The sequence below is a fragment of the Populus alba genome, chromosome 5, assembly GCF_005239225.2.
Source record: "Populus alba chromosome 5, ASM523922v2, whole genome shotgun sequence".
Taxonomy (NCBI): Eukaryota; Viridiplantae; Streptophyta; class Magnoliopsida; order Malpighiales; family Salicaceae; genus Populus; species Populus alba.
In genome coordinates this window covers 19,151,249-19,172,177 of record NC_133288.1, presented here as the reverse complement: position 1 = coordinate 19,172,177, position 20,929 = coordinate 19,151,249, and the positions used below count along the sequence as shown (strand labels likewise).

The 20,929-nt window shown below is 31.6% G+C and overlaps 1 protein-coding gene across 1 annotated transcript; it reads left to right on the top strand.

The window, feature by feature from the left end:
• The first annotated feature begins 12,504 nt into the window (after nt 1-12,504).
• LOC118061839 (mitogen-activated protein kinase 20) lies at nt 12,505-18,989 on the top strand. Its single transcript, XM_035075434.2, has 10 exons — nt 12,505-13,256; nt 14,591-14,999; nt 15,223-15,350; nt 15,437-15,496; nt 15,953-16,102; nt 16,312-16,467; nt 16,634-16,845; nt 16,961-17,062; nt 17,897-18,066; nt 18,157-18,989. Exons 1-10 carry the CDS (start codon nt 13,230-13,232, stop codon nt 18,612-18,614), a joined length of 1,872 nt encoding a protein of 623 aa, XP_034931325.1. The 5' UTR covers nt 12,505-13,229; the 3' UTR covers nt 18,615-18,989.
• Nucleotides 18,990-20,929: the final 1,940 nt, after the last annotated feature.

Here is a 20,929-nt window from a genome sequence, read left to right as displayed (position 1 = left end):
CTGGCATATAAGGAAAGTTAGTTTATGAAGTTTATTGTTGGTGGGATATTGAGCCTTAGAGAGATTAGCCTCGAGTTGGTTAGAGCAATAAAGAGGATCCTTACCATCCCATCATACATCTTTGCGATGTTTGATAAAAGCTTCAATCGCCGTTTAGCTTTGACTATCCAAATGAATTTTAATGTAAGGAATTCTATTGTTTGTTTTCTAGTTTGGTTTTATGATTATCACTTTTAACATTTACCCTTGGTAGACCTTTATGATGTGCATCAACATTTACCCCTGGTAGACCTTTATGATGTGCATCCACTATTGAAGGTGCTAGGTGCCTGAAAGGGATCACGCGAGGGAGGTCATTGGCACGAACAAGAACAATCAAGCTGCCTTAAAAAATATTGTTATAAAGGTCAAGTTATATAGCCTTAAGGTGGTTTATTCCAAACTGAAGGACCAAGTGCAAGGCCTTACCCCTGGAGCTGAACGCTAGTGAAAAATCGCTATAAACTTTCTATAACCAAGTGCCCCCCTAAGACAAGAGCTTATTGAAGCGAGGACTTCCAAAACTAGTTTGTAGGTTGAGCTTGATGCTACAAAGGAATAAACTCAACATTCCCAGGCTAAGTTGGAAGCTTTAAAGGACCCTTATAAGGAGTTTCAAGGATTTTTTAGATGGTTGTCAACTTTGATCGAGACAATGGAAGATAAGATATTTCTTGTCATGTTTAACTTGTATTTCTTTTATCTCTTAATAGGAATGTAGGTGGATTTCAGTTTAGCCGTCCATCCCATCCCGATTCCTGATTTAGCAGACATATTCCTAGTCAGGGCTACTGTTACTTGGCGTGTAAAGTACCTAGTTAATGAGCCTATGCTAGATTATTAAGCCCTTCTTTATATATACATATGTACATATCTTTCTTTATGCCTCAATATTACAGGGTTAACTATTGTAACATATTTTATTTAATAGAAACTTTCTTTTATAGAATTCAGTTATCTCAATGTTAGTTCACATAGATATAGAGCTCTTATGTAAAGATTTTATTAAGGTCCAATGCCTATTTTTAGTTCAACATTTCTAGGTTTAGCACTCCTACTTATTTAAGTGTAAACAAAATATCTCTGACTTATCAGAGTAAAATATCTCCAACTCATGGTCTAATAATAGAGTTTAAGATTTTTTTAGAGTTAAAAAGAGCATGAGCTCGGTGTTTAGGTGAACTAGAAAATGGTGGGTCTAACAACTCCTTAGATCCACATATGCATGGGCTTGACGCGTAGCTGAACCAAAAAATAATGGGTCTGACAACTCCTCAGATCCACATATATATAGGCTCGAAGATAGGGGGTTTGTCAGCTTGCCAGACCTATATATACATGGGCTCAATGCTTGGCTTAGATCAAGGATACTAGCTTAGTACCCTATCTTTGACTATTTTTTTGGAGAATAAGATCCATGTAAAATAAAAACAATGTTGATCCATCAATTCGTTATAGAAGTTATTGCGAGACATATATGGTACAATATCAACAACAATCTTGATCATGCGAGCAAGGTTTCTTTATAAGATAGAGTTACCAAGGAGTTAAAATCTCAAAACTGTAAACATATGATAGACGTGTTATGGATAGACAACATGATAATTTTTTGTATTAACGTAAATATTATTTTATAAAGTGTTTTTAGTTTGGAAACGAATGTAAATAATATTTTTTTTAATATCAACGAGTTAAAATAATTAAAAAAATAATTTAAAATAAATAAAAAACATCGCTTAACCGAACAAACAAATATTGACCCAAGAGTTATTAAGCCCGCGGTATCATGAGTTGGATTCCCCCCTTTCCTCAGCTCAATCTTCATAGTAGGCCGGAGATTGATAAAGGTTTCCTTTTTTCCAGCTAGTTTCCAGCTTTATCCCACCCTCTTTTTGAACAAAAGAAGTAAATGATTGAATAATCGCTGAGCTTTCTCCTTCTTCTTCTTCTTGTTTTTTTTTTTTTTAAAATAAAAATAAAAATAAAAAATGGTAGTAAATGATTGAATGATTGTGATAGGGGATCTTCATTTTGATGGGCAAGTTTTAGGCGTCTTTCGCGTGCATATAAGGAGCCAACTAAGTCTTTCTTTAATCGTTGTATTGAACACTCACAACATGGCTGCTGAGAAAGGAAAATATATTCTACACTAGTTATTATTTTACCCGTGTTTGATTATAGATAGAAATAAATTTGTTTTAGCAAAAAAAAATATAAAAAGTTTTTAAATGTATTTTTTTAAATTTCTAATTATAAATCAAATTACTTATGGATACATTTAATTAAATAAATCTATAACCATTTATGTCAATAAATATATAAAAAAAAGTGTTAAAGTGTTTATTCAACTCGTCTCGTTGTAGGTCTACTGATTTTGTTTTCTAACACAAAATAATTAATATGTAGATGTTATGAACACGTTTTTTTTGACATCGAATAAAAAATATGACTGTGAATAAAAAAATCGATACTTGCATATAATAAACTATAGTAAATATCATATGCGTTAATAAAAACATGTAAGATCTCAAGTTAATTTTTAACGTAATAGAAGAATGGAACAATATTGTAATTGCTATAGTGAAACACCATTCCTTAATCTTTGTATAATAATTTTTTAAACATAAGTTTAAAGAAAAAAATTATAAAACAAATTACTAAAGCATAAAGACAAGAACAAAAAAATGGTATAAATAGTTCAAGTGTAGAGTGATAAATATTCAAAGTGTAAAAAAATATAAAGAAAAAAAGGAAAAAACTAAAAAAATATTAAAAAAAAATGAAGATAAATAAAATTGATAAATAAAACAAGTATAAAATAATAAAAATATATATATAAGAATTTTTTTTTAAAAAAAAAACCTAGACATTACAATTTTATCACTGCTATGGTACTGTTACAGTAAAAAAAAAATGGCAAACTTTATAATTATACATGAAAACACCATTGTCCGGTATATTTATAGAGGAAACAACGAGTCGAAACAGCTTAAATATATTAGCTATAACCTTTTTTTTTTCCCTTTTTACCTTATATTGCTTGGTCAGTGAGTGGACGCACTGTTTGCCTGTGAGATTTGGCTGTATGCTTAAATCTGTGTCGTGTTTTTCTCTGTATTTAAAAGGGATTCGTCTCCCTTTGTTTTAGTCTGTGACCTCAAGCCTTGCATCAACCTTTGTATTTTTTTTTTTTGATTAATATGGTGTACAATCTAGCTTACGTGCACTCAATTAATTCTACAGATTCTAAAATTAACAACCATATAAACTTAGTACTTGTATAATAATCTATTCATTTCCAAATCTTCCTATATATAAGACCGAAGATAAGTGCTTTAATATATAGTTGAAATTGGAATGAAGTAATTTCAGACATGTTTGATAGTTGTTGTATTCTGTCATGTATATTTTTTTTTATTAATATGAATATTCGTAGTAACTTGTATGTACCTCGATTAATCACACGAGTTCTAAAGTTAACAATCATATAAGTTTCCAGTGATCTTGAGATTTATGAGACTCAAATTAGTGATTTTTATGAAATAAATTTAAGACCTGGCCAGTTAAGTTATATTCCTTAAGGTTGTGTTATGCCATGTTTATAAATGATGTTAAATTTTAAGGCTTTGTTTGGACTGAAATGAGGTGGACATTTCAAGGTTTTTTTTGTTGGATTAAAACAATGTCTACACTACCATTAAATATTTGTTAATAAAAACTGCGTGTGGAGTCCACTTAAGCCCTCATGCACAAATTAGAGAAGCTCAAAAACTTTTTTTGGCTGTATCAAATATAATACATATAAAACATTTGGAATTTTATTTTTAAAACATAAATTAGCTTTCAACAACTCACATTAAACAAATAAATTTTTTCTATTCATAGCTAAGAACACAATTACAACCGGACCAAATACTAGGCAAAGTTGCAGAAACTATAATTTAAAAACAAACTAATTGACGTTTCAAAACAAAGCGCACCAAAGTAAGTATATCGTTCTGAACCAATTAAGATTAATTTAAAAAAAAAACAAAAAAAAGTTTGGGTTTCACTTAAGCACGAAAACACCATGGATTCTAATAGTGACACAAGTTTTGTTTTTTTGTCACCCAAATGTCTTTTCTTCCATTCTATCTTTTCAAATTATGTTGATTGTAGATTAAACTTAATAGTTTGCTTAAATTAACTTTATAAGAGGTTCTTGTGATGTCAAAAAAAAAAAAAATTTAATGTTCAATTGATACTTAGATTTGATAAAATAAAATTTAATTTCATTAATTTAAAACAATTCAAGTTTAGAGATTAAACTAGAATAAATATTTAGAGAATGAATTAAACAAAAAACAAAAAATATTTAGCACATGTGAGAAGGACCTCTACACTTGGAAGATGTAGGTGATTACTATTGGCCTTTAAAGACAGCTTTCTTTAATAATATTTGATTCGTCTCGGCATAATTTTTCTTTTATGGCAGCATGTGAAAATGACAACGCTTTAATTTGGCTGACGGTCCAATCTTCTTTTCTTTTTTTCTCCTTTCTCTTGTTTCTCCCATCGGTTTTCGTTCCTGGTTCTCTTTAAAATAGCTAAGTGGACTGTCATTTATTTTTAATGGTTAAATTTGATCATTATTGTTTGAATTTAGTCTTTTATCTTTCAATTTCATCATTTAATATTAAATTGATTATGAATTAATTTTCATAATTTTTTTTTTCCAATATGCTTAGGGAGTCATTTTTATATCACGATCCAGCTCATGAGTTTTCTGTGTGAATCTAGGTTGGCTTGAGTTTTTTTAATTGATTTTCTTTTTAATTTTATACTTTAATATTGAATTGATTTAAAGTTAAGCTTTTTTTTTTATTTTTTTATGGGGTTATCTTGATATCATGATTAGAGTTCTAGGTTTGATAGACTAACTTAGATTAGCTCTGTTTATATATATATATATATTATTTAATTTTTTTTCCTCAAATTCATCCTTCAATATTGGGTTGATCGGGAATTAAGCTTCATAATTTATTTTCAATTTGATTTCTATGAGCTTTATCATAATCTCATGATCTAATTTACGGATTTGACAAACTAACCTGAGTTGACTCATATTCTTTTTAGTTGATTTTTCTCCAATTTCTTCCTTGAACATTGAGTTGGTAATGAATTGAGTTTCATATATTTTTAAATTTTTATTTTTATTTTTATAGGGTTATCTTGTTTTCATGACTCTTGTCATATCTAAGAGGTTTAACTTAAGATGACTCTAGTTATTTTTTTATTCCTTAAAAAACATTTTTTTTCCCCAGTTCATCTTTTATTTTTTTTTTTTGTTAATTGAGAATTAAATTTTATATTTTGTTTTAGTTTTTTTATGGAATTATCACAATCTCATGATTGTAATTGCGAATCTAGTTGGTTATCCCAAGTTAGTTTTTATGTTGATCTAATATGTTATAATCTTAATAATTTTTTAAAAATATCATTAATATGTCAAGTTCTTAGTATTTAAAATTGGATTTTGAAATATTTATAATAAAAAATTTTCTTGCTAGAAAAGATTTTAATAATATTTTTTTATAAAAATAATAATAATTTGACTCACAGTACAGTGAAGATTAATCTTCTTGTAGCAGCTATAAAAAAGTCAAATACCACCGGATCATAGTATTTGTAGTCAATACTAGCCAGTAGATGGCAACGTCTAGAGCAAAGTTGTTATAAGTGCACGCAAAAATAAGTCTATTCAATTACTATTTTTTTTCCCCCCCCTTTTTTTTTCATTAAAAAAGAAAAGAAAACCGAGTTTATTCATTGAGAATGAAGACGGGTGTTTCTACCAAAAATAAAAAAAATTATCAAGATTAAAACTATTTATCATAAAAAATAAAAATCATAATTCATAATAGATGTCTTAATATTTAGTATTCATGATGATCTAATTGTAGGGTATTAATCTAATTTTATTTAAATTAAAAAAATATCATAAAAATTACATTACATTTATGATAAAAATTAGATTTACAACACTAACTAAAATGAAAAAAAATATAAAAAACAATATTTTATATAGCTAAAAAAAAACTTGTACAGAAGAAAAACAAATTATATGGTTCATGTCTTTTCTTCATATGAAAGGCCTGTAATTAAAAATCAAGGAAAACTTTTAAAATATATTTGCCAAACCCATTTGAAATTTGGAAAATAAAAAAAAAAATAGCTTTTCATTTACATTGCATTTGACCAAAAAATCTCAGTTTTTCGCCTAGAAACCCTAACTCTTCTGTTTGTAGATAGCAGCACTAACACCTACATTTTCAACAAAGTCAATTCGAAGGTGGGTAAAACGTCCAGATGAGAGGGAGATATTTGGTGTGGCGCTGGGTTTCATGTACAGGCCACAAAACTAATGGCTTGAAAGCTTCTTCTTGTTCGTCTGGTCATTGCTACAAGTTCACTCAAGCTGTAAATTTTTTATTTTTAAAATGAGAAATCAAAACCAAAGATCAATTACAAGAAATCAAAACATATGCTACACACTAGGAGCATGTTGTAGCATATGTTTTTCCACGACAAAAGCCTCGAGAAACAAATTTTGATGGAAACAAAACTTCCGATGGTTTTTAATAATAAGATCTTGTTTGTTTTTGTGTTTTAAAAATACTGTTAAAAAAATTAATTTTTTTAATTTAAATTAATATTTTTTTATTGTTTTTAGATTATTTTGATGTGTTAATTTTTTAAAAATAAAAAAATATTATTTTAATATATATTTTAAATAAAAATATTTTAAAAAATAACTATAATTATTGATAATTAAATCTGTGGGGGAGTACTTTCATTTAAGGAATTGGTTGATGAGATGATGGAGAGCAGTAATTACGGGTAGAAAAATGTAATTGATGTTGGAGAAAAAGTTGGGTCTCCATTAATTAATGAAGTTTATGCTTATTCATGTTTATAGATTTCAAAGAGATAGTTGAAATAATAAAAAATTCAACGATTAAAAACAAAAGAAAAAGAGAAATGAATACTTCTTCTGTTTGAAGTCTCATGCTTTATTTTATTATGTGACGTCTGCTATTTCTATAAAAAGTACTTTTTAATTAAAAAATACATTAAAAAAATATGTTTTGTTATTTTTTATTTCAATACTAAAATCATCAAAAAACACATAAAAAATATAAATTTAAAAAATAAATTGAAGAACAAAAACAAACACACCCTCCTAACATATCTATATTTTATAGCTTCGTTCTTAAAACAACCTAAACTCTAGCCCCAATAACAATTCAATAAAAATCTTTATAGGGTTGTATATATATGTAAAAAACATAATATTTCTTACTAGATATATCATTAATTTATTTATATATATATATTTTTGTCACAAAAAAATCTATATATTTGATGGTTAAAATTTTTGAAATACAACTATTTTTGCCTTTACAATGCCTCCACGTCATTATTAAAAAAAAACAACAAAATTTTACAACTCACGAAAATAAGAAATTAACTCTTTTTTTTAGACCTAGAAAACAATGAGGTTTCTCCTAGGTATAAACGCCTCATATGCTACGGTTCATAGCAACAATTTACTTCCCATCTAATGGAAAAGTCTTGACAGATATAGAAGTAGTTGTCTTTGTTATTAAAAACACAAGGCAAGAATCCCATCTAAAAGAAAGTGATAACAAGTGTAGGAAATGTCACATAATAAATCACAACATCAAGAATTGTCATTAACATATAAAATACAATTTTATTTTATTTTTATTTTATTTTTATGATTGGAAAGGACACACTTTTGAGACTTGTCGCAAGAGAAGGGTTGTAGCTGGAAAAAAAAAAAAAACGATATTGTTTCAAGAGGAATCAAGTTACATCTTACATGCCTGACAAGAAATAAAGTGCATCCAACTTCTCTTTTTCCCAAGATCAATGCAAACAAATCTTGAACATGTTGAGCATAAGTAAATTCTTTATAGCCAATCAAATCAATAATATTCATAATCATGAGAACTCTTAGGTAAAACCTTTTTTATTCACTCAAAATAGAAAGAAAAATATTTGGATTGTTATTAACCATATTATTCGCAAGATAAAGTTCCTTACCCACTCAAAATCAATTAAAAACCATATTCTGGAATTTCCAAATGTTCATCGACTAAAGTCACTCATGTTGAACAAGTTGTTCGGTCCTAATTTTATTATTGATATTATCTTATGTATACAAGTTTTTTATTTTTTAAACTTGATTTTCATCAATAAGTTGACTTTATTCTTTTTATATAACTATTTTTCTCATATAATTTTGTGTCATATAGGATTTACTGTCATATAAGATGACTGGGATGATAATTAAGCGAGTGAGACATTACTATCTCGACCAAGTAAAAAAAACTACTTGTAATTTTGTTCAAACTCAAAAACCTAGTCTCTGACATAAACGCCTTGAACATCCTTCTAAGAAAATATTTATGTTATTTTCATTTTTTAAAAATAAATCTTGTAATACAAATGAATGTTTAATTTTTATTTTGGCTAAACAAACCAAATTATCCTTTCCATTAAATTCAATTTTTAGTGACTCTTATTTTGAATTAATCCATGTTGATATTTTGGGTGGTTATCATTTTCCTTCACTTTCTAGTGCAAAATATTCTCACTATAGTTCATGATTATACTATGAGCGCTCAAATTTATTTAATGAAACAAAGATTAAAAAAAATGAGAAATTGTAGTCAATTTTTTCATGTGATTGAGAATCGATTCAATACTAACATTAAAATTGTATGAAATAATAATGGTGTTGTTGAACGCTAACATTGACATTTACTCAAGGCAGCATGTGACTTTTTTTTATAAGAATATCTTCTAAAATATTTTTTTAGGGGTGAACCCTTGCATTAATTTATCTTATTAATTATACACCTATACCTCTTTTTCATGGTAAAACTTTATTTGAATTTTTTTTTCAGAAGGAGTCAAATCTTGGTTAAAAGTCTTTGATTGTTTATGTCTTGCATCTATACATGTTAATCACCATACCAAATTTGATCTCTGAGCAACCTGTTGCATATTTATTGGCAACTCTCATGGCTAAAAAGGAAAACACATGTTTGATCTTACACTATAAAAGATTTTTGTCTCATGAAATATCATTTTCTTTGAGGATATATTTTCGTTCTAATCAATCAATTATTTTTTTGTCCGAAATCCGCAACTACACTCACCCATATTTTTACTCTCCTTTGATATAGATTCCTTTTCAATAACAAATTCACCAATCCATATCGATGATGTTTCAACAACCTTTTCCATTACTGAAAATCTTGAATCAACATTACCATCCCAATACTTTGATCTAACTCTATAGTATCATCCATCACCTACCTCACCTTCACTATCATTTGTTACACCACCATCATCACTTCATCATTCCACACCACCCACTAAGCTCCCTATACTTTTATATAATTTTTATGTCGATGCAATATTTTCTTTTAGGACTGTCTTATTCTCTTTCATGAACATGGTCATGACATCATATGTTGTCCACCATCTTTTATTTTTCTATTATGATCATCTTTCCCTAACTTACAGAGCCTTTACAACACAGCTTACCATTTTTAAAGAACTAACTAGTTTTTAACAGGTTGTTTGAGATCCAAAGTAGTGCCAAACCAAGCATAATGAAATCTAACCATTTCAATCAAACATGCATTTAAAGTTTTGTATCTTTACAACCTTATTAAAGACCTATTAGTTGTAAATGATCTATAAAATCAAACTTCATCTTAATGGCATTATTGAGAGGTATACGACTCAATTCAAGGAAACAAGGTAATAGTTAAATTACAAGTGTTGATTATCGAGAAACACTTGTTTTGATGGCCAAATCAACCATGATCCATGTGCTACTTAACATCATTGCATTTTAAAGAAGACATTTGCACAAATCTATTTATGATATAAAACAAGGTTCACGATAATGGTTCATCAAGTTGTCAAGTGCTCTCATATCTAATAGGTTTGATCAATCATATTTTAACTACTCATTATTTATTTGAAACCATTTATGCAACTTCATAACATTATTGGTTTATATTAATGGCATAATATTGGTAGAAAATAACTTATAAGACATTGCAAACACCAAATAATCTCTTTAAAGTCATTTCAAATTAAAGGATAGGGGTAAACTCAAATACTTCTTGGTGATAGAGGTTGCATGCTTAAATCAAGGAATTATATTATATCAAAGAAAATATGCACTAGAAATTTTAGAAGATACGAGCTTTTTAAGTGAAAAAACTCCATAGTTCCCAATTGAGCACAACTTATCACTCATACAGACAAGCATGGAGCCATTAATTAATCCATGTCTATACCAATGACTTTTAGGTCAATTGATTTACCTCACCATAACAAGACTTGATTTGGTTTATGTTATTCATGTATTGACTAAATTAATGAACAAATCTAGATAACCACATTTCAAAGTTGCACATAAGATCCTCAAGTACATTAATCAAACATATGGACAAATGTTTTTTACCCTCTATAGGTTCATCGGGGTTATAAGATATTTATGATGTTGATTGAGCCCCGATGCACAGATATACAAATATCGTTAATTGATTAATGCATTTTACCCTATTCAACACCAATTTATTAAAAGACAAAATAAACAAGATATTGTGTCTCATCCAAGTGCAAAGGTAGAATATCGATCTATGACCGCTACTGATTGTGAGATTACTTAGTTGAAAGATATATTAACATATTTGAGAGTGTATCATGCACAATCAGTAACATTATTTTGTGACAATCAAGCTATTATACGCACAACTTCAAATCAACTAGTTGACTTATTCATAAAGCCATTTAGTTTGGCATAATTTGAAATACTACTTAGCAAGTTGGTTGTCATTGACAATCACTCCAACTTAAGAGGGAGTGTTGAAGAAAAGAATCTCATATAATAAGTTGTCAAATATTGTAATTGGTTACTTGTTTTCTATCCTTGTATATGTTTGTGCATAATTATGCGCAATAAGAAAATAAGTTTGTTGTATAAAGATGTAATCTTGACATTGTGAATGAATTAATAAATTATTCCTCATCAACCACGTTTCTTCATATGAATCATGAATCATTCGTATTTTGAAATGAATTTAATATAAAATTAAATATCTAAAAATAGTATAAAATAAATAAGAGTTAAACCTAATTTGCTATAGTAAATAAGAGAAATTAATGTTGAAAAGTAGCTTCTCCAAAATACTTCATCATTAAAATCTCAGCTACATCACCACCAAAACACCATGCTCTTTTTTTTTTTTTTTTTCTAATCTCTTTAGATCATATTGTTTGCCCTTAAATATGGCTTACTAGGTCTTGAAAAAAACAAAACATTAAAAATAAATATTTGGATTTGATTTTATGCATAATTTGTGAATATAAAAGATAGAAAGAAGGGGGATTTATGGTGGTTGAAGCATGAAAGGGATGGGTTATTTATTATTAAAAATATCTATAGAATTGAAAGATCTTTTGTGAATGAATAAGATGATGAAGATATTATGAAGGAGACGAAAGTAATATAAATAAATAAATAAATAAATAAATTGAAGTTAGATATAAAATATATAAATTAAATTTATTTATTAATTAAATTAAATTTAAATACTATAATTAAATTTAGTTTTAATAATGAATTAATACAATGTTTAGAATACCAAATCAATTTTATAATAGAATTGGTTAAAAACATAGTTCATAAAGAGAAATAGAATCACATTACAAAATCAAGTTATGAAAATACCGACTCTAACTTCAAGCTTTAAAAAACTCTTTTATCTGCAATGTTTGGAATTTTAAAAATATTTGTTATTTAATGTGAGAAGTACACTTATAAATTCAAAACCAATATTTTGTTTTTATTTTAAAAATAAGGCTTACAAGGAAGAGTAATTAATTTTATTGTCTCCGGTTATTAAATAACATAAACGGTCGAATGGCAAGCAAAATCCAGCACAAATAAACCTTATGCAGCACCAAACCATAAAAATAAAATAAAATAAAATAATGTTCCAATAATATCATCACCCATTCATCATCACCAGCACATGCCAAGATCAACCATCATCAATGTTTATTCACATTTTACACACCTAGGCTGTAGGACCACCAATTCTTCACTCAACACACCATGATCTCACCACGTGTCAGGAAACTTGTCCATCAAATCATACAGACACTTGCACCTAACCCCCCTTTCTCATCCCCCCCGCCACCTGCCAAAAGAAAATAACCCCATGCCATCTCTACCCCTGAACACCCCATATAATTACACCCCAATGCCATTTCCGTATCTAAATCGCATTATCCGTATATTCAAACGGCATTAAATATCCGGTTATCAATTACAGTGCTAATAAATCAAAAAAATAATTTATAGTAATGGATATTGGATAGTTGGGAAGCAAAGCGTAAAAGCCCAAAATACCCCCATTCCATCCCCTGGATACATGCCGTAAAACCTCCCTCTCCCTCTTCTATTTTTTTCATAATCTCTCTTTCTTTACTTTTTTTTTTCCAGCTTCGTGTCGGTGACAGATCTTGCATTTCTCTACACTCAAAAACCCTCACAAACACACTATAATTTAATTTCTCTTACAAAATTCAAAATACGGATCTACACGCAAACCCGAAAGCAGTTTCGTTTTGTTAACTCAACAGATTATTGTTGTTGTTGTTGTTATTATTATTATTATTATTTTGTGTAGGGTTAGTTAGAGGAGAGATTGATGGATTAAGGAATGCAAGAAGGGGTATTCTCATCGTTGTTGTCGTTGTAAAAAAGAGACGGTGGCTGTTGATTTATGATAGTTATTGGTATTATATTGGAGGGAGGGAATTTGGAGCTTGGGATTGGGGGAGGAAGAAAATTGGAGGAGGAGTGCATGAAGGGATTGGTCTTGAATGTATGCTCGGTTAAGGATTCGAGGAGGATAAGGTGGGATTCTGGTCTTGTAATAAGGAGCAGAGGTAGATGGGGCAAATGCGGTTGATCAACTTTGATTGATCAGGACTTGTAACCTGTTTTATATATAATTCAAACGAGTTTCAGATTTTAGAAGTCGGAAAATTTTTTTTAGTCGAAATTTTGGGATTGGAGAACAAAAACTATGCAGCAGCAAGATCATAGAAAAAAGGTGAAATTAAGATTGTTTAATTTGTTTTGGATGGTAATTTTAACAATTTGACTCAGAATTGACTGTTTTCTGTGCTGTGTGGTTTTTTTATTTTCATGTTTAAAGATTTTTTTTTTGGTAAGATAAGGAAAACATCATTCTTGAATTACATGAAGAAATTTATGAATAATTAAGAGTTGGGATTTTTTTGCAGATGCGATTATTCTGTGTGGTAGCTAAACCATGTAGCAATTTGTTTGATTATCTACATAAAAATAAATGACAATGGATTTATGTTTTTGTTGTTTTCTTTTATGGGAGATGCAGTTGACAATGTTATCCATTAACTTAAATGCTTATGCTCTCCTGTGATTTCATTAGATGCCATTTTTATGTTTTCTTATTCTATGTATCTATCTTCATGTGGATTTGATTCTCTCTCTTTTAGTAGATTTTTTCATTAACCGATAATTTTTTTTATTTTTTTTCCCTATTAAGATTATTGGATTTTTTTGCTCCTCTTCATCTTATGTGTAAAATGTTTTCGATTTGGATTTACTTTCCTTCTATTCTGATTTTGTACAAGTGGAAATCCATGAATTGTCTATTTTGAGGGTGTTAATGCAATATTTCGGTGATTTTGAGGCTGCTAGATTGATGTTATGTTTGTTGAGATAGCTGTTCTAATTGATTCTAGGTTAGGAAGTATGAACTTGTAAGAAGTTGGTTTAGTAATTACATCCATTGCATTTCATCTGATTATTTTGGAAGCTATAGAACTTCTGTGTAATGTGTTTATATTTTCAAATTATTTGCATTATATTCCTTTTCTTTTCCTCCTTTCCATGCTTTTGATGAATTCCAATGTTGTACCCCACTGTTATAATCCTTTCAAAAGAATAAAACAAGGGTTTTGATCTCATGGAACCACTGGAAAATAAAGTGAAAATTGTGTGTGAGGGACAAACACAATCTTTATAAAAAAATCACTTTTGATTGGATTATTCTTTGTTTTTTGCATTTGAATAAGAGACTTCCATGTTCATAATAGTTACAATATGGGTACCACTTAATTCAATTTTATTTAAGTAATAAGATGTCAGATTTATTCATCTGAAGTGTCACATGCTGGAATATAGTTGCATATGATTTGGATATGTACAAAGTTCTATTTGATCTAAGATTCACTGGCTTTGATTTTCATGCTGTTGAATATGGTAAAAGAAGATATCAAATAGGCGATTAACTTTTCATAGATGATTACTGTCATAAAGTTAGTAGAAATGCATAGAAATATTTATTGATCTTGTGTAATGTGTTATTATTCCCAACTAACTTGGGTTCCAATGTCGCAGAATTCAACTGAAATGGACTTCTTCTCAGAATATGGTGATGCCAATAGGTACAAAATTCAGGAAGTTATCGGGAAAGGCAGTTATGGTGTTGTTTGCTCTGCAATCGATACTCACACTAGCGAGAAAGTGGCAATAAAGAAAATACATGATATTTTTGAACACATTTCCGATGCTGCTCGTATATTGCGTGAGATAAAGCTGCTTAGGCTCCTAAGACATCCTGATATTGTGGAAATTAAGCACATCATGCTACCACCTTCAAGAAGGGATTTTAAGGATATCTATGTTGTTTTTGAGCTCATGGAGTCGGATCTCCATCAAGTCATCAAAGCCAATGATGACTTGACACGAGAGCACTATCAATTTTTTCTTTATCAGCTACTCCGTGCGTTAAAGTATATCCACACAGGTACTAGACTGTTTATTGCTTTAATTGGAACTTTACTTAATTCCAGAAATAAGTTGATAATTTGCATTTAGCCACCCTTTCCTACTGTATTGGTATGCTTTGGTGACTGGTTTCCTTGCAATATAATTTCTCTGCCCTCATCTACCTCTTTCTTTGTTATGACTCTTATTTCCATTTGTTGAGAATGTGGCATATATCTAATTCCTTATCTACTTGGCTCCAGCAAATGTTTATCATCGAGATTTAAAGCCGAAGAATATATTGGCAAATGCGAACTGCAAGCTTAAAATCTGTGATTTTGGGTTAGCAAGAGTTGCTTTCAATGATACACCCTCAACAATATTCTGGACGGTACTCTTCTAAGATATTAAATCCATCATGCGCTTTTTAATAGGAACTGGGAGCCTTTACTTTGAATTCTTGTTGTACATTTACAGGATTATGTTGCTACAAGGTGGTATAGAGCTCCTGAACTCTGTGGGTCTTTTTTCTCTAAGGTATGACCATATGATTTTCAATTCATAGGCTTGACATTTTTGAAGTTAAGTTAAAAATGTTAGTTGTCGCTCTGGTTTGCGGAAAATGATTTTTCAGAACCATCTTCTTGTGTTAATGCTGAAAATTGATCCCTTAATTTGAGTATTGAGGCTTAGATGTGATACTGCTATTGTTCGGAAAAGGAAGCAATGGTAGCTGTGGTTATCTCTTAATTTTCCTTTTGTTAAATTGTGTGTAGTGGAATATCTCCATGCTTCATCATGCATTGATGGCTGTTTTGAGTTGTTGGTTCATAATTCTGAGGGTGAGAGCCAGAGTGGATTGTCTGTCAATGATTTATTATAAACAGAGTTATTATTCTGTAGAAAAAAACTGTAAAGTCTTAGTTTTCTTCTTTTAAAATAACTCTGTTAACAGTGTTTTTTTTTTTTGTTTTTCAATGGCACTGGTTGCAGTATACACCAGCAATTGATATATGGAGTATAGGCTGCATTTTTGCTGAAGTGATAACGGGGAAACCTCTTTTTCCTGGCAAAAATGTTGTTCACCAGTTGGACTTGATGACTGATCTTCTTGGTACTCCGTCATTAGATACAATCTCGCGGGTGAGTGCAAAGTTGTGATAAATCTTGTGTTTTTCTCTTGACATGCTCTTGCTCAACCTACATTAAAAACACTCCCTCGCAGCAGTAGTCCTGCTATAAAAAAAACAGAGGAATGCATGCTCACAAATACTAAAAAACACAAAATGAACATAACTTGTATATTTTATTGTGTTAAACTCTTTTTTTTTTATCTTTTATTATGAATCCAGGTTCGAAATGACAAGGCAAGGAGATACTTAACTAGCATGAGGAAAAAGCCGCCTGTTCCATTTGCACAGAAGTTTCCAAATGCAGATCCTTCGGCACTATGTTTGTTGGAAAGGCTGCTTGCTTTTGACCCCAAAGACCGGCCGACTGCTGAAGAGGTGTCTTCCTTTATAAAATTATTAACTTTTTGAGCTTTTATGCCATTCCTCACCCTTGTTGCTTGTCTTTTCTGCATTGCAATAATATCACTGCATGCTATTCTCTCTTGATCTTTTAATATGGCTATAATCTGTGGAATTCTTTTGGCCGGCTTATATTTATTAGGCTCTGGGAGATCCTTACTTTAAGGGATTGGCAAAAATCGAGAGGGAGCCTTCCTGCCAACCAATAACAAAGATGGAGTTTGAGTTTGAGAGACGAAGAGTTACAAAGGAGGACATACGAGAGCTAATTTTTCGGGAGATACTGGAATACCATCCTCAACTGCTCAAGGACTATGTAAATGGAACTGAGAGGACTAACTTTCTCTATCCAAGGTTCTAGCTTTTGGGACTTTCTTTTGTTTTATGCATTTTTTTTCGGCTTTCAAAGATGGGATATGCAACTATCTTTCTGCTTCCACTTTCCCCTGATTTTTGCTGGTGTGGACAGTGCGGTTGATCAATTCAGAAAGCAGTTTGCACATCTTGAGGAAAATGGTGGTAAAAGTGGGCCTGTAATTCCACTTGAAAGGAAGCATGTATCTCTTCCCAGGTAAATATATCCAGGCATCTTCTGTAGTCTTCTTGGTTTTTTTCTATGATCTTCTCGTTTTTGTTGCCTGCTTTTTGCAGGTCATGGTTTGTATAATAAGTAGGGATCAGAGGGAGGTAGTGATGATGTTACCAGTTACTTTTTGAATGATCATGAGATTTTGCATTCTATCAGTTTCTTCTAAACTTCAAAGTTTTCACCATTTGTTGATAGCAGAAAGTTAGTGATGACCTTAGTGAAGACTGTTGTAATGATCATCAGATTTTGTGTTCTTTCAATTTCATCTAAACTTTTAAGTCTTTCCAGATTGTTGAGAGATGCAAGTGTTGGGACAAGCCCAACAGGAAGATGGCATGTTTGTTGTAGTGGTTGGGGCACAGGATGTTCTTTATGATATGTAGTGGCAGTTTTAGCCGTATTGAAATTAGTTTGATGTTCCGCTGAATTGTTAGCTATTGTGTTGCATTCATGTTGAGGAAGGAATTGAAAGCAATTGTTGGAAGGATGAATAGATTGATGTGTGTGATCTTTGGAGTTAGATTATTTGTCCTGATATGTGTTGTGTTTAGATGGTTTGAAGGATCTGTCTCTTGTCAGATAACTTCTACAGGACAAGATATTTGGTTTTGATTCTGTATTGTGCTTCAGAGATTCTTGGGGGAGTTTATTTTCTGGATTTCAGCAAGACTGCAAAGTCTTATAGATTTGAATTTTCTTATTTTTTTTCCTTTTCAAGTATTTCTTGTTCTCGTTTTATTACTTATTCCCCTGGCTTAAAAGTATTTTACTGGTAGTCAGGTTAATTTTTCTCTGACCTTTGAAAGATATGTGCAGGTCTACAGTTGTACATTCAAGCTCAATCCCTTCCAAAGAACAACAGAACCTTGCTTCCTTCAGGGACAGGCACTCCGCAGAGGAAGTGTATAACAAAAACCCCCGAGAATCTGAAGGAATTCCCATAAATATATCAAGGACCTCGCAGGCACAGCAGAGAATTCCACTGGGTACTATACTCGTGGTGCCCACATTTTTTCAACTAAATGGATTTCGTTTTACATTCACAGTGTAATAATTCATTGCATTTGCCTCTGTAGCTAAACCTGGAAAGGTTGTGGGGTCAGTTGTGCCATACGAGAATGGAAGCAACACGAAAGATGCTTATGACCCAAGAACATGCATCAAAAGTACAGCCCTTCCTCTGCAGTCTGTCCCTTCTGCATATTGTTACCGCAAATCTAGCACAGGAAAGCTAGAACGATCTACCATGGAAGCTGAAAGAGACCTGTCCTCGCAAAAGCAAGTCCAGCAATGTGGCATGGCTGCCAAATATGCTCCAGATGTTGCTATCAACATCGACTCCAACCCATTTTTTATGACGAGGGTGGGAGTGAGCAAGGAAGAACATGCGGATGACCGGGTGATGATTGACACAAGTTTGCTGCAGACCAAGGCACAGTATGGTGGTATTGGTAGTGGTGGTGCTGCGACCGCATCTAGAGCTGCTCACAGAAAGGTCGGAACTGTTCAATATGGTATGGCAAGGATGTACTAGAAAAGGGCTGAGGAGATCCACTTCTCTTGAGTATAAAAGTGGAAAAATCCATGTAGAGCAGGATTCGTTCTAGGAAATTTGCTGTCAGAATACTACAGGATGTTTGTGTAAAAAAAGGGGGGCAGGATGCTTCTTCAAAGAGCGGTACTTTGTCAGGTTTTCAATAGGAAAATAGGTTTTGGTCATGAGAAACAATAAATGTCTATATCCATAAAAACTAAAAAAAAAGAGGGGGGAAATTAGTGGATTTAAATACGCATAATTCTCATTAAATAACTCTTCCAATGCACGTGCAGGTGTGAATCGGTATTTGTGTGTGGCTCTAAACTTTGTATGCTTCAAAATAGTTAGTATCCGTGTTGTGTATTGAGATTACTCCACGTGTTTTTGTTCCTCTTCTACGCTAGGCTTTATTCTTGTTTGCTGAGGTTAACAAACTAGATGGTTTCATATCAGGAAAGCATATGGTAAAGTGTTTTGAGAAGGTGATATTACTCTTTGTTATTCCTCTTTCTGTATTTTGGAGTGACAAAATTAGCCTTCTTTCATACTTTTAATTGCAATTTTAATATCTTTCTATTTTTCTTAATATATCAAATAATGAAAAGAACTCTAAATTTAATATACGATTATGGTAAAATAAATTAAAATTTAAAAGCGCGTGAATTTGAATAATTGATGTCCTGGGTGTAACATTTATTTTACTGCAAGTGGTCTTTTCATGTCTAAAATAAATTACAAATTTAGCTCTTATTTTTATTATTATTATTATCAGTTCACGCTTAAGTTGAATAATAGGTTTTTTTATGCCAATTTTATTCTTAAACATTTTCATCGGTTGACACGGATGTTTTTGCGTTGGCCAAATTAACTGAGTCACATCGTAAATATAATTTTAAACCTTGACTAGCAAATTAGACATGAGTAATTGTGGCGCTATGGTCATTATGGAAGAGACTGCTGATCGGACAGGAGCTCGAATAATGCTGTGACGACGTCGCAAGATAGGAGCTACATGGCGGCTGAGGAGACAAACCCTAGGGAAGAGGTGACCAACGTAACAAACCCTACAAGGAGGGTTGCTGGTGTTAACCCCGTGATTGGTGGTGGCATGTCATAAAAAACCAAAACCGAAATCCTTGAAAGCAACATTTGTAAAGGATTCAGTGGTGGAGCCACCAAAGAATAGATTGACGTCTCTTCAAAAGGTGGGTGATGTGACACGTGGAATGATGGATTTAAATGGGCTTAGTAATGAGTTGGGTGCAGGGAGCATCATGGGAGGTACGGGGAGAATTTTATAACAGGTGAGCCCAATGGTACTACAGATGTTGGGGGCCCATATCCTAGTTTAGCAAGGCAGAGGTCTCAATATAGCAGAAGGATATGGAGGAATGAATCAGATGTAACACCTAGTAGAGGTCTGGTGCATGTGAATGGCAAGAAGCAATTAAAGAAGGCTTATGCAAGAAAAAAGAAGAATATAGCTGGGAATTCAAAAGGATCAGATCTTGGGAGCATTAATGGAGCTGCCATGGAGGTTCTTACTGCTGGTACATCTCTGGTTGATAATAATATGACAAATATCACAGCTTCCACAACAGGAACCACAGATGACATGAATACGCAGGGAATGGAAGATAATCCTCTTGATCCGGGTATTTGTCATGAAAGTGCTTTTCCAGGGACTATATCTTCTATTCAGCAACCAGCAGAGGGTTTTAAGGATGATCTATCTAAACAGATCAGAATTCATCAGGAGGATAGCTCGTGGGTGGACAAAAGGATGGTAATGGATGTAACACATCATCAGTGATGTTGAAATCTGCTTCTACTATCTATACTTTTATCATGAATTGTTTTAGTGTCTACTCTATTCTTGCATGAAATGTACGGGGTGCTGCTAATATGAATAGCAAGAGACATTGACAAGAGTTCATACGCAAGTACCATATCCTTCTTTGGTTGTTTTACTTGAAACTCATAACCAGTTTGTTAGAGACTCTAATTTTTGGATGTAGCTAGGTTATTTGCCTGCAGCAGTTAGGGAGGCTAATGGCCATTCAGGAGGTATCCGGGTCTTTATGGCGAGTAGGAAATATTATTTTTCTATAAAGATGGCTATTTCGCAGTGTGTTACAATGGAAATTTCAGCTGGAACTCAATGCTGGACTTTAACGTCAATATATGCGTCTCCTGTTCCTAGCCTTAGATTCCATCTCTAGGACCATTTAAAGTCTATTAGAACACAGATTTCAGGTGCTTGGATGCTGATTGTTCAATGAAGTGTTAATCCCTTCCGAGACTCTTGGTGG